This window comes from Labrus bergylta, chromosome 18 (assembly GCF_963930695.1).
Source record: "Labrus bergylta chromosome 18, fLabBer1.1, whole genome shotgun sequence".
NCBI classification, from domain to species: domain Eukaryota; kingdom Metazoa; phylum Chordata; class Actinopteri; order Labriformes; family Labridae; genus Labrus; species Labrus bergylta.
The window spans coordinates 11,804,406-11,819,174 of NC_089212.1; the positions used below are offsets into that span (position 1 = coordinate 11,804,406).

The following is a 14,769-nucleotide window of genomic DNA, read 5'->3' on the forward strand; positions in this document are numbered from 1 at the left end:
TGAGACAGATCACTACATATGTTCCCTACATATGTAGGCCTGCGAGCTGGGGGGTGTGAGCGCAAGTGGAGTGTGTATGATCCATGTGTACTGTGTGTGTGCACGGTGTGGATGGGAGGAGCTGTCAGGGCCTGATAGAGTGTCTTTACATGACAAGCAGCTGCTGAGGTCTGGGATGCGCGCTGGGCAAAGTGGAAAATAATGAACGGAGAACCGCTGCCAAACACAACAGAATTCATCTTTATTTGCCAACTGCTACATGGCACTATGTGTGGACAGCTCCAGCATGCCACCACCACGCCTACTATACCCCAAACACACACACACCACAAGGTGCAGGCGGAGAGAACAGGTTCGGTCACAGCTGTACACGCTGGAGCATGGCCTTGTTGGCTATAATGTATGTGTGTACAGACTGCAAGCAGTGTATGTCTATGCAAATGAGTTTGTGATCTAAAAAAGGCATCTTTACATTTTGCCTTAAGGAAAATGTCTAACTTTTTCAAGGACACTCTCTCTTTTATATCTTTCAAAGTTAATTAAAGTGAGTCTTTCTATTTTAGCTGCTGAAAATAACTACAACAGCGATGAACTTTGCAATTAAAAAAATGTCACCTGGACTAACAAGAAAAAGTTTCAAAAGGGATTAAAACATGCATTCATATTCTTTTTTTTTTTTTTTTTGGTGCTGAAGCCATATGTGAGTAAAGTAAGTGTCCGACCAAGTTGAGGGGTCACTGAATAGAAGGAAAAAATGTGGAAGGGTTAAGACAAAAGGGGGAGAGAGACAGTAAGAGTGACAGAGGTTAGAGACTTGAGCGTCCTGTTCTTTCCATCTCTACTTGACAACGACAGGAATGTGGAGGTCCCAGCTGCTGTGTCTTGTTGGCTTTTAATAAAAGTCATCACGCAGCATTCATCCCACAGCACCCAAAAGTGAGGCCACAATGTGTCCAAACTAAAAGCGCTGTTGCATATCATCCCTTTTCCTTTCCTTTCCTCTGCTGTCCTTTGTTTTTCTTCTTTGTTCCAGAGATTTTAGTCAAATCTTTCAATCATTTACAATACCATAAATGAGATATGATATGACAAAACACACTTTACTGTCCCATTGGGGTAATCAGACTTGGACTCCAGTGCTGCAAACATTGAGCTGCCTCTAAAGTATAATCAATACATCAACGCATACCTCAGTCATCTGCCACTAGATTAATTACGAGTACACACACAGGTTTAGTTGTTGAACTTAAGCACACACACATACTTTTAAGAGGAACCAATAGAGGCTCAGACAAAATGCGCCTCTCAGTGCTCACACCCAGTGGTTGGACTTCCTGAGGGGGCTGCTGTTGGGTTTTGTCCCCATCTCGCTATTCATGGCTTGGGGATGAGAGGAAGGGAGCCAGGGGTAGTTGCCTGAACTCTGCATATATGTGTGTGTGTGTGTGTGTGTGTGTGTGTGTGTGTGTGTGTGTGTGTGTGTGTGTGTGTGTTGAGTGGTGAGAATCGGATGAGAAGGGGAGGTAGGCGGAGGTTGAGGATTAGGGAATTAGAACTCCAAAGCGAGGGTGGAGGGGGGAGCGGGCTGCGTCTTTTGTTGGTTTTTCCTCAGCCGCCCCCGCCATCCCTTCGGCCCTTTTCTGCCCGGTTCTGCTTGTAGGCTGCAGCTGCGGTCTGCCACCCTGTGCCCTGCATCTCAATGAGCCGCGGGTCACCCGCTCCAGAGTAAAGAGGGGCCTCCCTGATGCAGGGGTCACCACTGAGCCCCAGCAACCACAAAACTCTGCCTCACATCATTCCCTGCTCCAACTGCAGAGCACTTATCCGGGCTCCTTGTGCTGCCCAGACACCCATCTTCCCATTTGCATCTCTTGCTGTAACCATATAAGGCAGCACCAGGCTCACAAGCTTTCCTAAACTGTCCTGGAATTTGGGCTCCTTCATATGAATTCCCTTTCTCTTTATTTCCTCCTGACAACCCCCTCCTCTCTTTTGTTGGCCCCTCTCTCCCATGCAGCTGGATGTGGGTCTCCCATGCCAGGGCATTGGCAGCAGCATCAACCTGTTGTGAGGAAGGGCCACCCTGGCCTCCAATGTAGCCCTCTATGTTGCTTCCTCTTATCCCTCTCTTTTTTTCTCTGTCACTGCTGTTGCTGCTGCTGCTACCCTAACAGGAAAAAAAAAAGCAAGGGGGAAGGGATGGAGAGTTGGGGGGATGCATTGGAGGCTGCCCCTCTTTCTCACGCTTGTAAGAAAGCCCTCACTTCTTCTCCGTGGTGAGTGACACCTGCTGATTACCATAGAGACACTGTGGGAAGTTCCCCCCTGCCACACTGGGGTTGAGATTTGCCCCCTCTCCCTGGGTAAACAAGCAGTCCATGGATTAGTTAACTGGGTTACTGCATGGCAAACAAATAAACACACATTATTCCGAGCAAATTAGTGCCAATGAACTCTCAATGACCAGTGTACACCCTAAACTAAGCAAGCAGCGAACTCCAGATTACTCACTTTTCTACAGAAATGTAGTCTCCAGATGTTGGAGCAAAAAAGTATTTAGAAGTACACAGAAAAAGTATCATTCCATTTTCTGAATAACATAATAAGCTGATGTGAAGGATGTTACAGATCTCTAGCTGAGCATACAGTCATCTCTTAGTTTGCAGACAGCTGAGCATCCCCCCCCCCCCCCCCACTCCCCTTTGCTTCCTAAACTGGAGAGAGGTGCCAGTGATGTGATTGATGTTGGAGACTGGGAGCTTTCGCTGGTCCAGAGCTGCTTCCGCCATGGGTCTGATTTTTCAGCAGGGTCATTATCCTAGCAACAGGGTGGTGGGGATGTGGGTAAGGAGCGTGCGCTGGAAGAGGGGGAGGACCGGGATGGAGGGTGGGGAGGCAGAGGCAGTAAGGAAAGAGGGGAGTTGATTTAAACAAGAAGAAGAGGAAGAATGTGGGTGTATGAATTGAAGAGAACAAGAGGAAAGACAGGAATGAGGGCGGTGAGGTAAAGCAGAGCAAGAAAGGGAAAAGAGTAACAGAAACGGAGATCACAATAGGACCACCACAGTTGTGTAATGCAGACGGACCAGAGTAAGCACACAGTGGGCCTGCCGTGAGAGGAGGAGAGTGGTGGAGGTGCCATATCCCTCAGCCTCCTGGTCCCCCACCTCCCACCATGCCAGCCAGCCTGCACCGACAGCTGCACCCAAGTAATTTACTTCTCTCCACAACATTTAGCAGGGAGACTGCTTCCCATTACCCAGGGGTAGGGGGTCCATGCTGACGGCCATACACCCGGCCAGAGCGCTGGCTTCCTATTGCGATACCCTCTGCTGCTGGACCCAGCCTACAGGGGCCAGATTGGCATCCAGCTTCTATCAACTGGGTGGTGTCTTGTGTTTGATCATCAAAGTTGGGGTTAAGTTGGGGAGCTATTTAAAAAAATGTTTTTACAAATAATTAGGTTACATGAAAATAATAAAGCATCTGAATCATTGTAATCGTTTCTCATTTATCTCTCTTGTTTTTACTTGCTAAATGTCTTGGTTTGACCTTTTAGCTAACCCCTTTGTGATTAAGCACTTGAAATAAATATTGTAGTTAAACCCAGGATTTTCTCTAAACTTACTGAACATTTGTATTAAACCCTTAACATTTTTCAGTCTGGACTCTTTGGAATTTTTTTTATATCACATCTGATGCTGCACATTAATTGAGTGATGTTAGGAGGACAGCAGATCATGGGCGCTGATGGCTTAGTAGTAAGGGCGCGCTCCATGTGGGGAGGCTATGGTCCTCCAGGCGGACGGCCCAAGTTCTGGTCCAACCTGCAGCTCCTTTCCTGCATGTTATTCCCCACTCTATCCACTGTCCCACAAAATTAGAAGACCAAAAATAAAAATCCCCCAAAAAATAGAAAATGACCAGCAGAAAGGATGTTTTCTTGAATGTGGAATTAGTATAGAAAAAAAAGGAGATACACAAAAGCTTTAATTAGTCATAACTTTGTTTTGTGCAATAGATGCTTTGTCAAATAGGTTTGTATAGCATTTTAAATTAAGTAAAACTGTGTAACTATGTATTCAGATTACTCAAACAAATTGCACCCTCCATATTTTTCTAACCAAGTAACAAATACTGTGACATTTAATCTATAAAGTTTCAAGTTTTCAAGCATTATCACTTTGGGACACATTTAGCAGGATTTAGTCCATTTTTATGCGCTCAATATTTTTTTTCAATATATTAAATCCTCACAATGTGGGAAAACATACTGCAAAAGAAAATTAATATAGTTAGAGCTCCAGTTCTTCAGTACATGATATGCGTGTTTGTGCTGCAGCGGTGTGTGGCCCATGACAGCCATAATGAGTGGACGTGGAGGAGCCTGGGCGAGCCCAGCAGCAGAGCTGGCATTAAGTCAAAGTCTCCAAGTCAGCATTGCAGCATCATGAGACATTTTTAATCAGGTGGGTCTGCTCCTTTGAAGAGAATTTAACTGTGTGGGAAAACAGCAAAACAACAATACTAAGTTGGAAAATGCAGGCGAACTCGTTGGAGCCCTGGACACCAGATGAACAAGACACAAACATTCAAAAGATGAAGCAAAAAGTTTCATCTACACATACAACCGTGTCTAGAGTTTCACAAAAACATGCATGCTTTCCCCCCTTTCACCCCTCCTCTTGTGTGGCTCATGCACTTTCCTGGACCACCAACCAGGTCACGCTTGGAGGAGCAGCTCAGCTCATGTCCTTCAGCCGCATGACTAGAAAAGGAGCCAATCAGCTGATGAGCTCCAAACCAAACCACGAGAGGCTCTCTCCGTGGCATGTTGCACACAACATCCATCCGCTATCCTGAGGCCGACTGGGTCACTGAGCAATGTTCTGGGAACATCACAAAGACGCTGCTCAACTTCTGTCCCTCTCTCCCTCTCTTTATGACTGTGCCTATCTGTACTGGTGTGCCCTTTGCTCTCCCTCCCTCCCTCTCCCCTTCATCCCTCCTCTCATGAGTCGGAGCCAGCTGAGCGTGCTACCCAAATCCAACAGTTGTTGCGGCCTTCGTTAGCCTAACGAAGGGGCCGGCTCTTTATACTTGTCAGGGAGAAAATGAGTCAAACAAACAAGGGCCAGGGAAGAGGGGAGGACAAGCGAGCGCTGTTCTGTTGAGCCTCACTGGGTTTTTGGCCGAAGCAATTCCCTGGAAACTAGGGAACCCACAATCTACCTCTCTGATGTCTGATGATGCTCCGGCTTTGATGGGAACTTTGGGAAAACACACTCACAAAAAGAAATAACATGCTGCTAAGTGTCCGTGGCCACTAGAGGCCGTAGGCACATTCGAAGTGTGTGGGAGCACCATGTGAAGATCTGAAAGGAAAGCATCATTTGAGGGTGCTTAACAACTGGTTATAGTAGTAACAACAAAGTAACAGTTTTTTCAAGCCCGTACTTGTATTGTGATCTGTGTGTAAGGGCATTGGGTGATGTCCGGCTGGCAGGGTAAATTCTGAATAAATATGCTTCACTGTCCATACACTAACACATATTTGCATATGCATGTCCAGACATACACACACGCAGCTGCCTTGTGTTGCATTCCAACACTGTCCTTCAGCAACAGACAACCCAGATAACAGTCACACAACACATCCCAGGCAGTGTCCACAGTTGAGGCACATAACTGTAGCCCAAGGCTGAAGGAGAAAGTATGAAGGTGTGTCCTTCAGAATGAGATCATTTCACTGATCGCAGCCTGTCTGAAACAAACGCACACCGCACTTCAAGGCTGAGAATCTGCAGCCCCTAATGACAGATTAGATCTACTGGGGAGTTTTACAGGATTCTTAAGCACTATGCTTGCTCTACTCTCTCTCAAGAGCCTTCCCACAGTGTACACGTGCAAGCTGAACATGACTAATCAGTCAGGAATCAGAGAGCGAGAGTGAGTGGCATGGATGAGTTCAGCTGACGTCTAAGTCCTGTAATGCTCTATGTCTGTTACTGGCTATCAAATGAAGTCATCTTTCATAATAGTGAAATAGAGTTGTTCTTATAGCATAATTAGAAATGCCAAATAGTGAGTGAATGCATTATCAAGTAGTATATGCAAGTATACTCCAATCAGATACTATTATACCGTAACAAATAAGCCCATCCAAAATTCCCATTGTTTCTTCTTCTCAAAAACAGTAAACTACACAACAAAGAACATAAACAGAGAACTGAATTCTGGTAAAACATCAACCAAACAGTGCTAGTGGAGAGACTAAAGGTAGTTGAAGTCATAAATGCCAGAAATCAAAATATCCCACTCACACCCAGTGAGCTCAGTTTGTTTGTTTTAGATTCAGAATTTGTTTATTGTAGTAAATCAGGCCATACACAGTGATAGCAATTATATCACATCAGCAGAGAAGGAATATTATCTTTTTTAAATTCCCTGGTATCAAATATAGCTATTGGCCAAAAATTCAATCTAGGTATCGGACCAAGACAAAGGGTGCTGATACAGTTCTACTATTAAATGGGAATTACTGGAGGACAGAACACAGTACTACAAAAACATAGTTTGCTGCCAGACACTGTCGAACATACACAATATGTTGATGGAAATATGTAGGGCCATCTTTTGTAAAACATTTAATTGTTGTTTTGACTGCACACATGGGAGTAATGAGCATGCTGAACACACTTGGAAGCGGTTTAAGCCATTTATTATTACGCCTACATGAAGATGTGAGTCACTTGGGTGGCGCCGGCCACACAAACAAGCTCCCCTCAAGGTGCAACATGGGACGATGGCGTTTGAGTGGGGGCTACCTGGCGCAGGTGATGGACAGCAGACAGGGCCACTGCAGGTTCACCTTCTGTGCAGTGGCTCTGGGGCAAAGCCTACATGACAGTGACGCGACACGAGAAGCCTTCCTGTCAGGGAGGCAGGTGGACGCGCTCCAATCAAAGAACACAGAGGCTCTGGGTGACATTTCACAGGGCACAGCTGCTGGGCTGCGACAGCATGCCAACTCACTATTTCTGAAGAGTTGTTTCTTTATTGTGTGTATCTGTGTGTCACAAGATGTGTCAGTGCTAGAACTCTGTGTATGAGTGTGTGTGTGTAGGGCTACTTCCACACAACCCAAGTGTTTATCGACCAGTCAATATTTGACTTCTCCGTTAGCTATATTTTACATGAGCTCTCCATCACGATGTGTCATTCTTATCAGCACAGCCTGAAGTGTTGCAGAATTGACTTTTGTCAGTATCTCCAGCACAAATGATACACAAATAGTACAAATTCCAAATTAATAAAACATTAGACAGGAGAAATGCTGATTCACAAATTCCCTTTCAAAGATTTTTCCTAAAGATAAATACAACATCACATCTGGCCTCTAAAGCCTAAGATATGGCAATTGGCATAGATTTAATTCATTACATTAATATAGCTTAATGGATTTTTATGAAGCGATATAAATCCAAGTTGTAGATAACACAAATCTTCATTATGGTGATCACATCGCTACTTTGCAGGATTGGTCTACACTAAACAGCATGAAACACTAATAGCACCCAGTATTATGTCCTTTTCCTTCCTGGAAGGACCAGGGTGTGTCTGCCTGAGACCAACTGAGCCGAACCAGGCTGACCCTCTCTGAAAACAGCAGCCTGTTGTGCTCCAAGCAGAGGCCTTGGGGAGGGGGTAACATGGGCTAACACGCCATAATCACACTCTGTTTCTGTCTAAAAACCAGTAACTCTCCTAGTGACCTGCTCCTGTCATGTTATCCCCTGGTTCAGACTCCCAGTGTCTCCCCTTCCAGTAAAAGACTGGTGCCTTGGAACTGGGCCCAGGAGCCTTCCTTGGTTTTTAGAGAAGCGTCTTATCCTATTTTGCCCTGGGGGTTAGGGAGGAGGTGGTGGTGGTGGTGGTGGTGGAGTGGGCTGCGCAAGGCAGAGTTAGTATGCACACATAAAGCTGCTCAAAGCCAGCAGGTATGTGAGGAATGCCTCTTCGTCCAAACAACAGGACTCACGCCCGACACAGAGCCACGCCACACCACACAGCGCTGTCAGAGCAGCTAAATGGGGCCCACTGGGGACTCTGCAGCTGGATGACTCTGTACATTGGATATGGCTCACAGGATTTTCAAATACAGTTACAGGTGGATTCATCTGGAAGTTTGTTGAGGCATTTCTGCAGCATTCAGAAAACAATTCTGTGAATAACTGTACAACTCTTAACTCTTGCAAATCAGAGCAACAAAAAAAATAGTAAAATTGACTTTGATAATGTACTAAAGTTATGCTTCAAATCTTAAATTTTGTAAAAACTAGAATGTGCATAATACAAATGTGCTTTTGTATTTGACGTACATTTCTCTTGCAAGTATCAGTTAGGGACTTTGAAATATTTACATAAGAGCGAGTTATATTTAAGAGGGTGTCCATATATTTTGTTCTTTGTAGTGTTGTTACATTTAAATTTGAAACTGTTGAAAAGAAAAATAACTTTTGGAAACTGATTTTAAACAAAACTATAAAGTACAAACTGTATTTGTGCATTTACCTCTTTTATGCAGCCATCCCTCCTTGACAATCACCACATTGGTCATGTTGGTGTGCGGGGTGGAGGATCCAGGTTTCCCACAGGGAGAGACACAGCTTTGTTTCCCAAGTGTCCTTCACTCAGCCCTGTGCAGGAGCCTGGAGACGGGTTCCTGGGGTTTACAGCCGCCTTCTCAATGATGGTTACCTATTCTGTGAAAGAGTAAAAATTAGCCCCATATAGAGGTGAAAGATTGTTTACACTTGTCTGAATATTAACCTTCAGGTCAACATAGTAGAGAAGAGGCAGTGAAAAAGAGAAGATCCCAGTGTTTTATGGCCCTGTTGGTTTGTGGTTAAGTTTTTTTCACATAAGGAACCTGCAACTGTGTGAGGGTCAAATATCTGTCAAGCTGAGGTTTTTGTCATTCACAATGCAGTCTTTCTCCATTTGAGAAATCCATGCTGTACAAACGCAACCCAACATTTCAGATTTGTTTTGGTTTCATTCTACACATGACCATAAGAGTTACGTATAAGAAGGAACCATTAAGATGTACTATTGTACCCTTGGGGAATTGTCCTTGGAAAAATCCGCAACTGCAGGCCGTCTGCACCAGACAAGGGAAAAATTAACAATTTAACAGAAATTGAATTCAGTGCATACGTCTGCACACTTACAATATTTACTCATGCACACATTATGGCAGTATTTACTCATGAGTATTTAAGTAATGTTGAACAGGTTAGCCTGGCATTGCACAGGTTTCTTCTTTCTGTTAACATATTGCACTGTCTTTGCAAAGGTAAGGAGCCCGGGTGGCAGACGTCAATGTAGCGTAGACGCTGATTATGAAACAATTATCAAACAGGGCAGCTTGAAACATTTCATTGCAGCGGTAGGAGGCTTAACATTCTGGGGTTTTGTTAAACTGTTTGATGAATATTGTGGGTTTAGCATACTTTGGGATTTTACTTTTAATTTGTTGTTGTGTTTTTGCTGAATTGTGGACTGCAGGAAAGACCTACTGGAAATGTTTTTCTAAATATATTTTACTCCTAGGTGTTCCATTACTGTCCGCTTTGTTGTGCATTAACACGGAAGGTGTTAAATGACTTATTAAATAGTATAGTATAGTATAGTATAGTAGTACTACAATTATGATCATTCTTAGCTAGGGCTGTCTAATACAGCAAAGCAAACGATGTTAGAATAATCAAAGAAAACGACTCGTGTTCAGTATTAAATCTCTACTAACAATGTATTTTTTTTGTTACATCACATTTTATCTTAATATTACAGCTTTTGCAAGTACCCCAGTTAATGATAAAAATTAAGCTAATTGATTTCTCAGCAAACTGTTCTTTGCTGTTCTCTGAGCTTTTTGTTTTGTGTTTTAGCATTTTAGCATTCAGCTAATAATATTATATTTCCTGTTCAGATGAAAAACTTTTTTTTTTTATTAACTTCCTCATAATTGAAAGTTATGACGGAAACTTACCAACGGAAAAAGGAACAGAGAAAAGTGAAACGCTTGGATCAACTGTTAGCCTAATGGAATTATAAGAGAAACTTTTTTAAACATTATTATTTCAAAGACTTTCTAAAATGCTCTGCTGATGAATTTTGACAACAGCGCAGACACACACAGGTTTAGAGAAAGGTGAGGCTGGGCAGGAGAAGCCGATATACATCACCAATCATGACTGCGAATAGAATTATAATTCAATTCATTGTGAACGTCTCCATTGAGTAAAAGGAAAAGTTCATATAATATAAGATTATAATTTCTGAAGGGTTTTCATGCCACTTAAAAGTAATCGTCAAGATTAAATTCATTCTACTTTTGCATCAGAAATATTGTTTCCCTTTTAGATTTCAGTCTCACATTAAATTTGTGCTTAAGCAGGCCAGCAAAGAATATACACGAAAGTTCCTTAATGCGTGTGACATAGTTTAACTAGGAAGGTTTGACACATCTAAAATACTCCATCTACCAATAGATGATAACGCTCCGGGTCTAGGTATGATAGGTTTGAATACTTTGTATGACAAAACAAAAGAGAAGTTTTAAAGTCAAAGCTCCTTCTGAGGAATAGACTCATTTTTTACGACCATATATAACCTTTTAGCACTGTATGTGTGACTGTTGCAGTTTATTTACACCTGACCTGAGGCGGGAGCTTCACGGAAATGTTACTAGTTCCTATAAGCTACCCTACCAAATGTTTACAAAACTACAACTCTAGCACCTTTTCACACATGAAGAAGACTGCTTTCACAGTTACATGGTAAATGTGTGATACTGGCTTCAGAGAGACGTATGAGTAAAGTGCAGAATAAAAGCAAATGAATGTTCAAGACCAAGTGACAGTTAAAACAATACCTGTTGAACTGAAAGTGGTTGATAAAAGGCAGAATAAAAGTTCCCTGAAAGTCAGATAGGCTAAATGAGGCTCAACTCCATCACAGATTGAATGATTTTACATCAAAGGCTTGTACTTTAAACCTGCAGGCTATCACAACCAAGCATGCTTGACCTTTCATCCATTCAGTGCTTCTTTATGATATAAAGACAGCTTTGAATCAGCAAAAGAATGATCAATTGCCAGGCTTGTTCACACAAATGTCACATACTGCACCAGGCAATATCTGACCATCGACTGAAATCAATTTCCCTGCTGCTGCTCAGTCAGAGCGCAGCCATCAAAAGGGAGCTCTGTTGGAGTGGCCTCATCCAGCGTGTGGCTGGGGACAACAACAGGAAGTGGATGTGACTATTGACAGACTGCGAGTCATATCAGCACAGCCCCAGGCTCCGATACATCAGACAGTGTATTTACGAGCAAATCGCCTTTTCACTGCCATTCTGCTCCATCCTTCCATCAATGAGCAATGTGAGTATATGAAAGCTCAGTTTATTTTTGCTCACTGTTTTTGTTTATTGCTCTAAGGTTGTGGTGCTTGTGTCACACAGTCCATGTTGGAAGGATCTGTGAGTGGGATTTGAAAAAGCACACTGAGTGCTATTCAAACTGAGGATCACACAAACCGTTGGATCCTTTCGGCATCTTGCTACGCACACATTATGTACACATCGGGATACATCACACAAACAAACTTGAGGGCACACACACACCACAGCCAAAAAAGCAACACATGCACAAGACCGGCTCTGGAGCCACAACAGAGTGCTGCTGTTTTAATGGGAGCGACCTGTTGCTACTGCGGCCTGTGTGGAAAAGCTGGGCTGCTGCCAGCGCTGCAGCCAGCAGCCACTGAATGAACCCAGTACCCTGACAGCGGGTCACATGCTGCTCAGGCCTCTGGGCTGCCACTGCCTGCCTGCCTGCCCTGCTGTCAGTGCAGCTTTCAATCATTCATCTTTTTGGCTCAAGCTCCAGGGGCCACCCCATTCAATGCAAATGAGTGTCATGCAGCAAGGATGCCACACACTGCGCCTGTAACTGAGCCACAGAGAACGGTCCCATGTTTTTATGGCAGGAAGCAGAAAATCAGGCCAACATCACCAAACTTCTTCCTTCATCAGATCAATAGATACAAGCCTGTTTTGCTCTACTGCTGCTTGCGTAAACAACAGTCAGTAGCTGGTTTACAATTATAAAGAAAAAAACAAATGCGCAAGTATTTAAAACTATGAAATTATCACGTCAGATACACACTCACCTGTCGCTGCAAAACAGTCCCTGAAGCAATACTGTTTGTTTTCAAATGCCACAATGGAACCAGTAACAGGGGGATCTACTACACAGTGCCAAGTTCCTCTTTCAAGTTCCCTGAAAACACACCACCAATGACAACAATATCGTGGGTGAGCGTAGCTGACCACATGTAAGCTACTGTAACCCTGAAAGACAAGTAGACGTACTGTTTTTAATCCTGTGATGAGATGAACAACAACCCCTTTGTGACTCACGCAAAGGCTGCTCAGGCAAGCAATGAACTAAATTAAAGATGTGACACAAAGCTGCCCTATCTATTCAGATATAGATCAATCACACGATACTCTGTTTTTTTTTTAAGAGGTAACAATAAGATCTTAAATCTCTGGTATCCTGGGTGTGCTGCAAATCAAATGACATGGCTGTTTACGTTAGCAACTGCTAAACATGACTAATGGCACAAAAAGTGTTTTGTATCAGCCAAGAACAGCGCGGTCATGTGATTCTGATGGCGGGTCACCATCACAAGAAGCGTATCCCAACCAAACTCCTGTGGCGCAGGCAGGGGCGGGCGGGGGGGGCAGACACGATAAGTCTGCCAGCGTACAGGGCCATCACTTTCAAACAACATTCCTCAGATTCAGCATGTAACCGGTGGCACATTTGCGTCAAAGGGGCTGTGATGGGACTGGGTGGGAGGTGGCTGGTATTTTCAAAATAGAACAGGGAGAGCCAAGCAAATCACAGTCTGCATCATTACGCCATGCTTGTTGCGTCTTTGCGGGTCACATGCCAAGTCTTGCTGCACACACACACACACACACACACACACACACACACACACACACACACACACACACAGGACAGATGTAGTCTCATGACCGTTGAGAACATTTTTGACACTAAAAGGCGTTGCTGTGTACAACATGCCCAGGGCCAATGCTCTCGCTGCGGGGAAATGGACACAAAACAGAAAGTAACACCAATGAAGTTAATCTCAAATTGACATGCATGCTTCATTTAACATTTAGATGCAATAACATCAATACGTCTAATATAATAAATTAAAAAAAAACTTTCTACAATTTCTGTAGCAAACACACACAAATGTGACATCTTTGTGGTTGTGATGATGACAGAGACTCCTAAACACATCACTACAAAGCTACTCCTGTATTTTGCTGCTGTACTGATTAATAATGGATAAAAACAAGACTCTCAATCTATTTTATGAAGTCCTTCCTTGACATTAAAGGTAGTAAAGCCCCCGTTACGGGAGCCACTGTAGGGTGTCAACAAGTCAAAACACAGATGAAGCCTCCTAGTTTGTGTTGCTGACTGAAGATGCAGTAGTGCTACAACAGAGCAGCAACAAGCTAGCCAAAGCTAACGCAGCTGAGCGCTACAATATTGTCTTGGCCATAACATTTTTTTTTTCCTCCCCCCTCAAACGAGTAAACAAACGCAGTGGTAGTTCATAACAATGAATGAGCTTGCTCTCATGTTGAGCTCACTTGTTTTCATTTGCCTGCTGGGCCGTGAAGTATGAGCAAATACAACTTTCTCGCAGAGGGGGGGATAAAGTAACATGACTGCAGATATTTTGGCCCTGAGGGCTGTCTCTCAAAAGTGGTCATTGTCAGAAATGAATGGCTAACATCTGAAACGAGGCTCACCGCTGTTCGTGGAAAAAACAACAGCGCGTCATGATTTACTACTGGACGATAATAAGCTCCTGTTTGCTGCTGAGTAACTTCTACAGCGACGTGAAGCCAGGAAAGTACCTCATTTCGGGTTTGCATTTAGCGATAGAAAGGATATGGGGCCTAGCAGGGCAGCCTGGGTGAGAATAACCGCATCCCATGTAAGTACAATGGGGACCTACCCTGTCTAGCTGTCGACCTCTTGTAGTTAACCATGCGAAGGAAACGCGGACATTTACCTGGACAGGAATTCAACAGTGTGTCCGTCTCATTATAGTGAGCAGTTTCGTCGGTATTTTAAGTTGATAAGTCCTCTAACAATCTGGACAAAGTGCTCTCATTTACTCCGTTTCTTTGCCTTTCTTCCACTACACCTCCCTAACGCGCAGTCTGCAATGCCTCTGTGGCAGCGCGCTCTCCCGGGTCCTAAAGCCTTCCAGATTCATCAGTCACACTCATAGAAGAGTAGTAGGCAGTCAGCCGTCCCATTGAAAAAAAAAAAATCCTGCAGTGTTTTTATAGGGGCTTATGAGGGGCTGCGTGGCCTTGTTGAACCCTGCGCTGTCTTATCGGAGCCGGCGGTTTCCAAAATGGGGTCCTGAGTGTCCTGAAAGGTTTCCACGACAATACTTGATTTCTGTTTTTTACCCTCTGTTACTGTAATACCAGATAATGAAGTCTGACTAATTGCTGCAGCTTTTTTTTTTTTTTTTTTTGTACGAGTGATTTTATTTTAGAATTGGGAGAATTGCCATGAGATGACACGTTACACTGCTGCATTTAATAATAATCACCATCAATTAATGATTATTCTCGATCATGTGGTCGGT

At 43.6% G+C, this 14,769-nt stretch overlaps 1 protein-coding gene across 5 annotated transcripts in view; it reads right to left on the reverse strand.

Moving 5' to 3' along the window:
* Positions 1-14,338, reverse strand: part of akt1 (v-akt murine thymoma viral oncogene homolog 1) — a 31,418-nt gene extending 17,080 nt beyond the window's left edge. Inside the window, exons 1-2 of one of the 5 annotated variants that reach the window (XM_020630000.3) lie at positions 14,179-14,338; positions 8,575-8,765 (exon numbers count right to left, since the gene is read on the reverse strand). In XM_020630000.3, coding sequence (XP_020485656.1) covers positions 8,575-8,620 — 46 coding nt within the window. In that variant the 5' untranslated portion in view covers positions 8,621-8,765; positions 14,179-14,338. Of the gene's footprint in view, positions 1-8,574; positions 8,766-12,240; positions 12,260-14,121 lie in introns of those variants that run through there. The other 4 variants (XM_020630003.3, XM_065966059.1, XM_065966058.1 and 1 more) reach the window with 4 other exon arrangements.
* Positions 14,339-14,769: the final 431 nt, after the last annotated feature.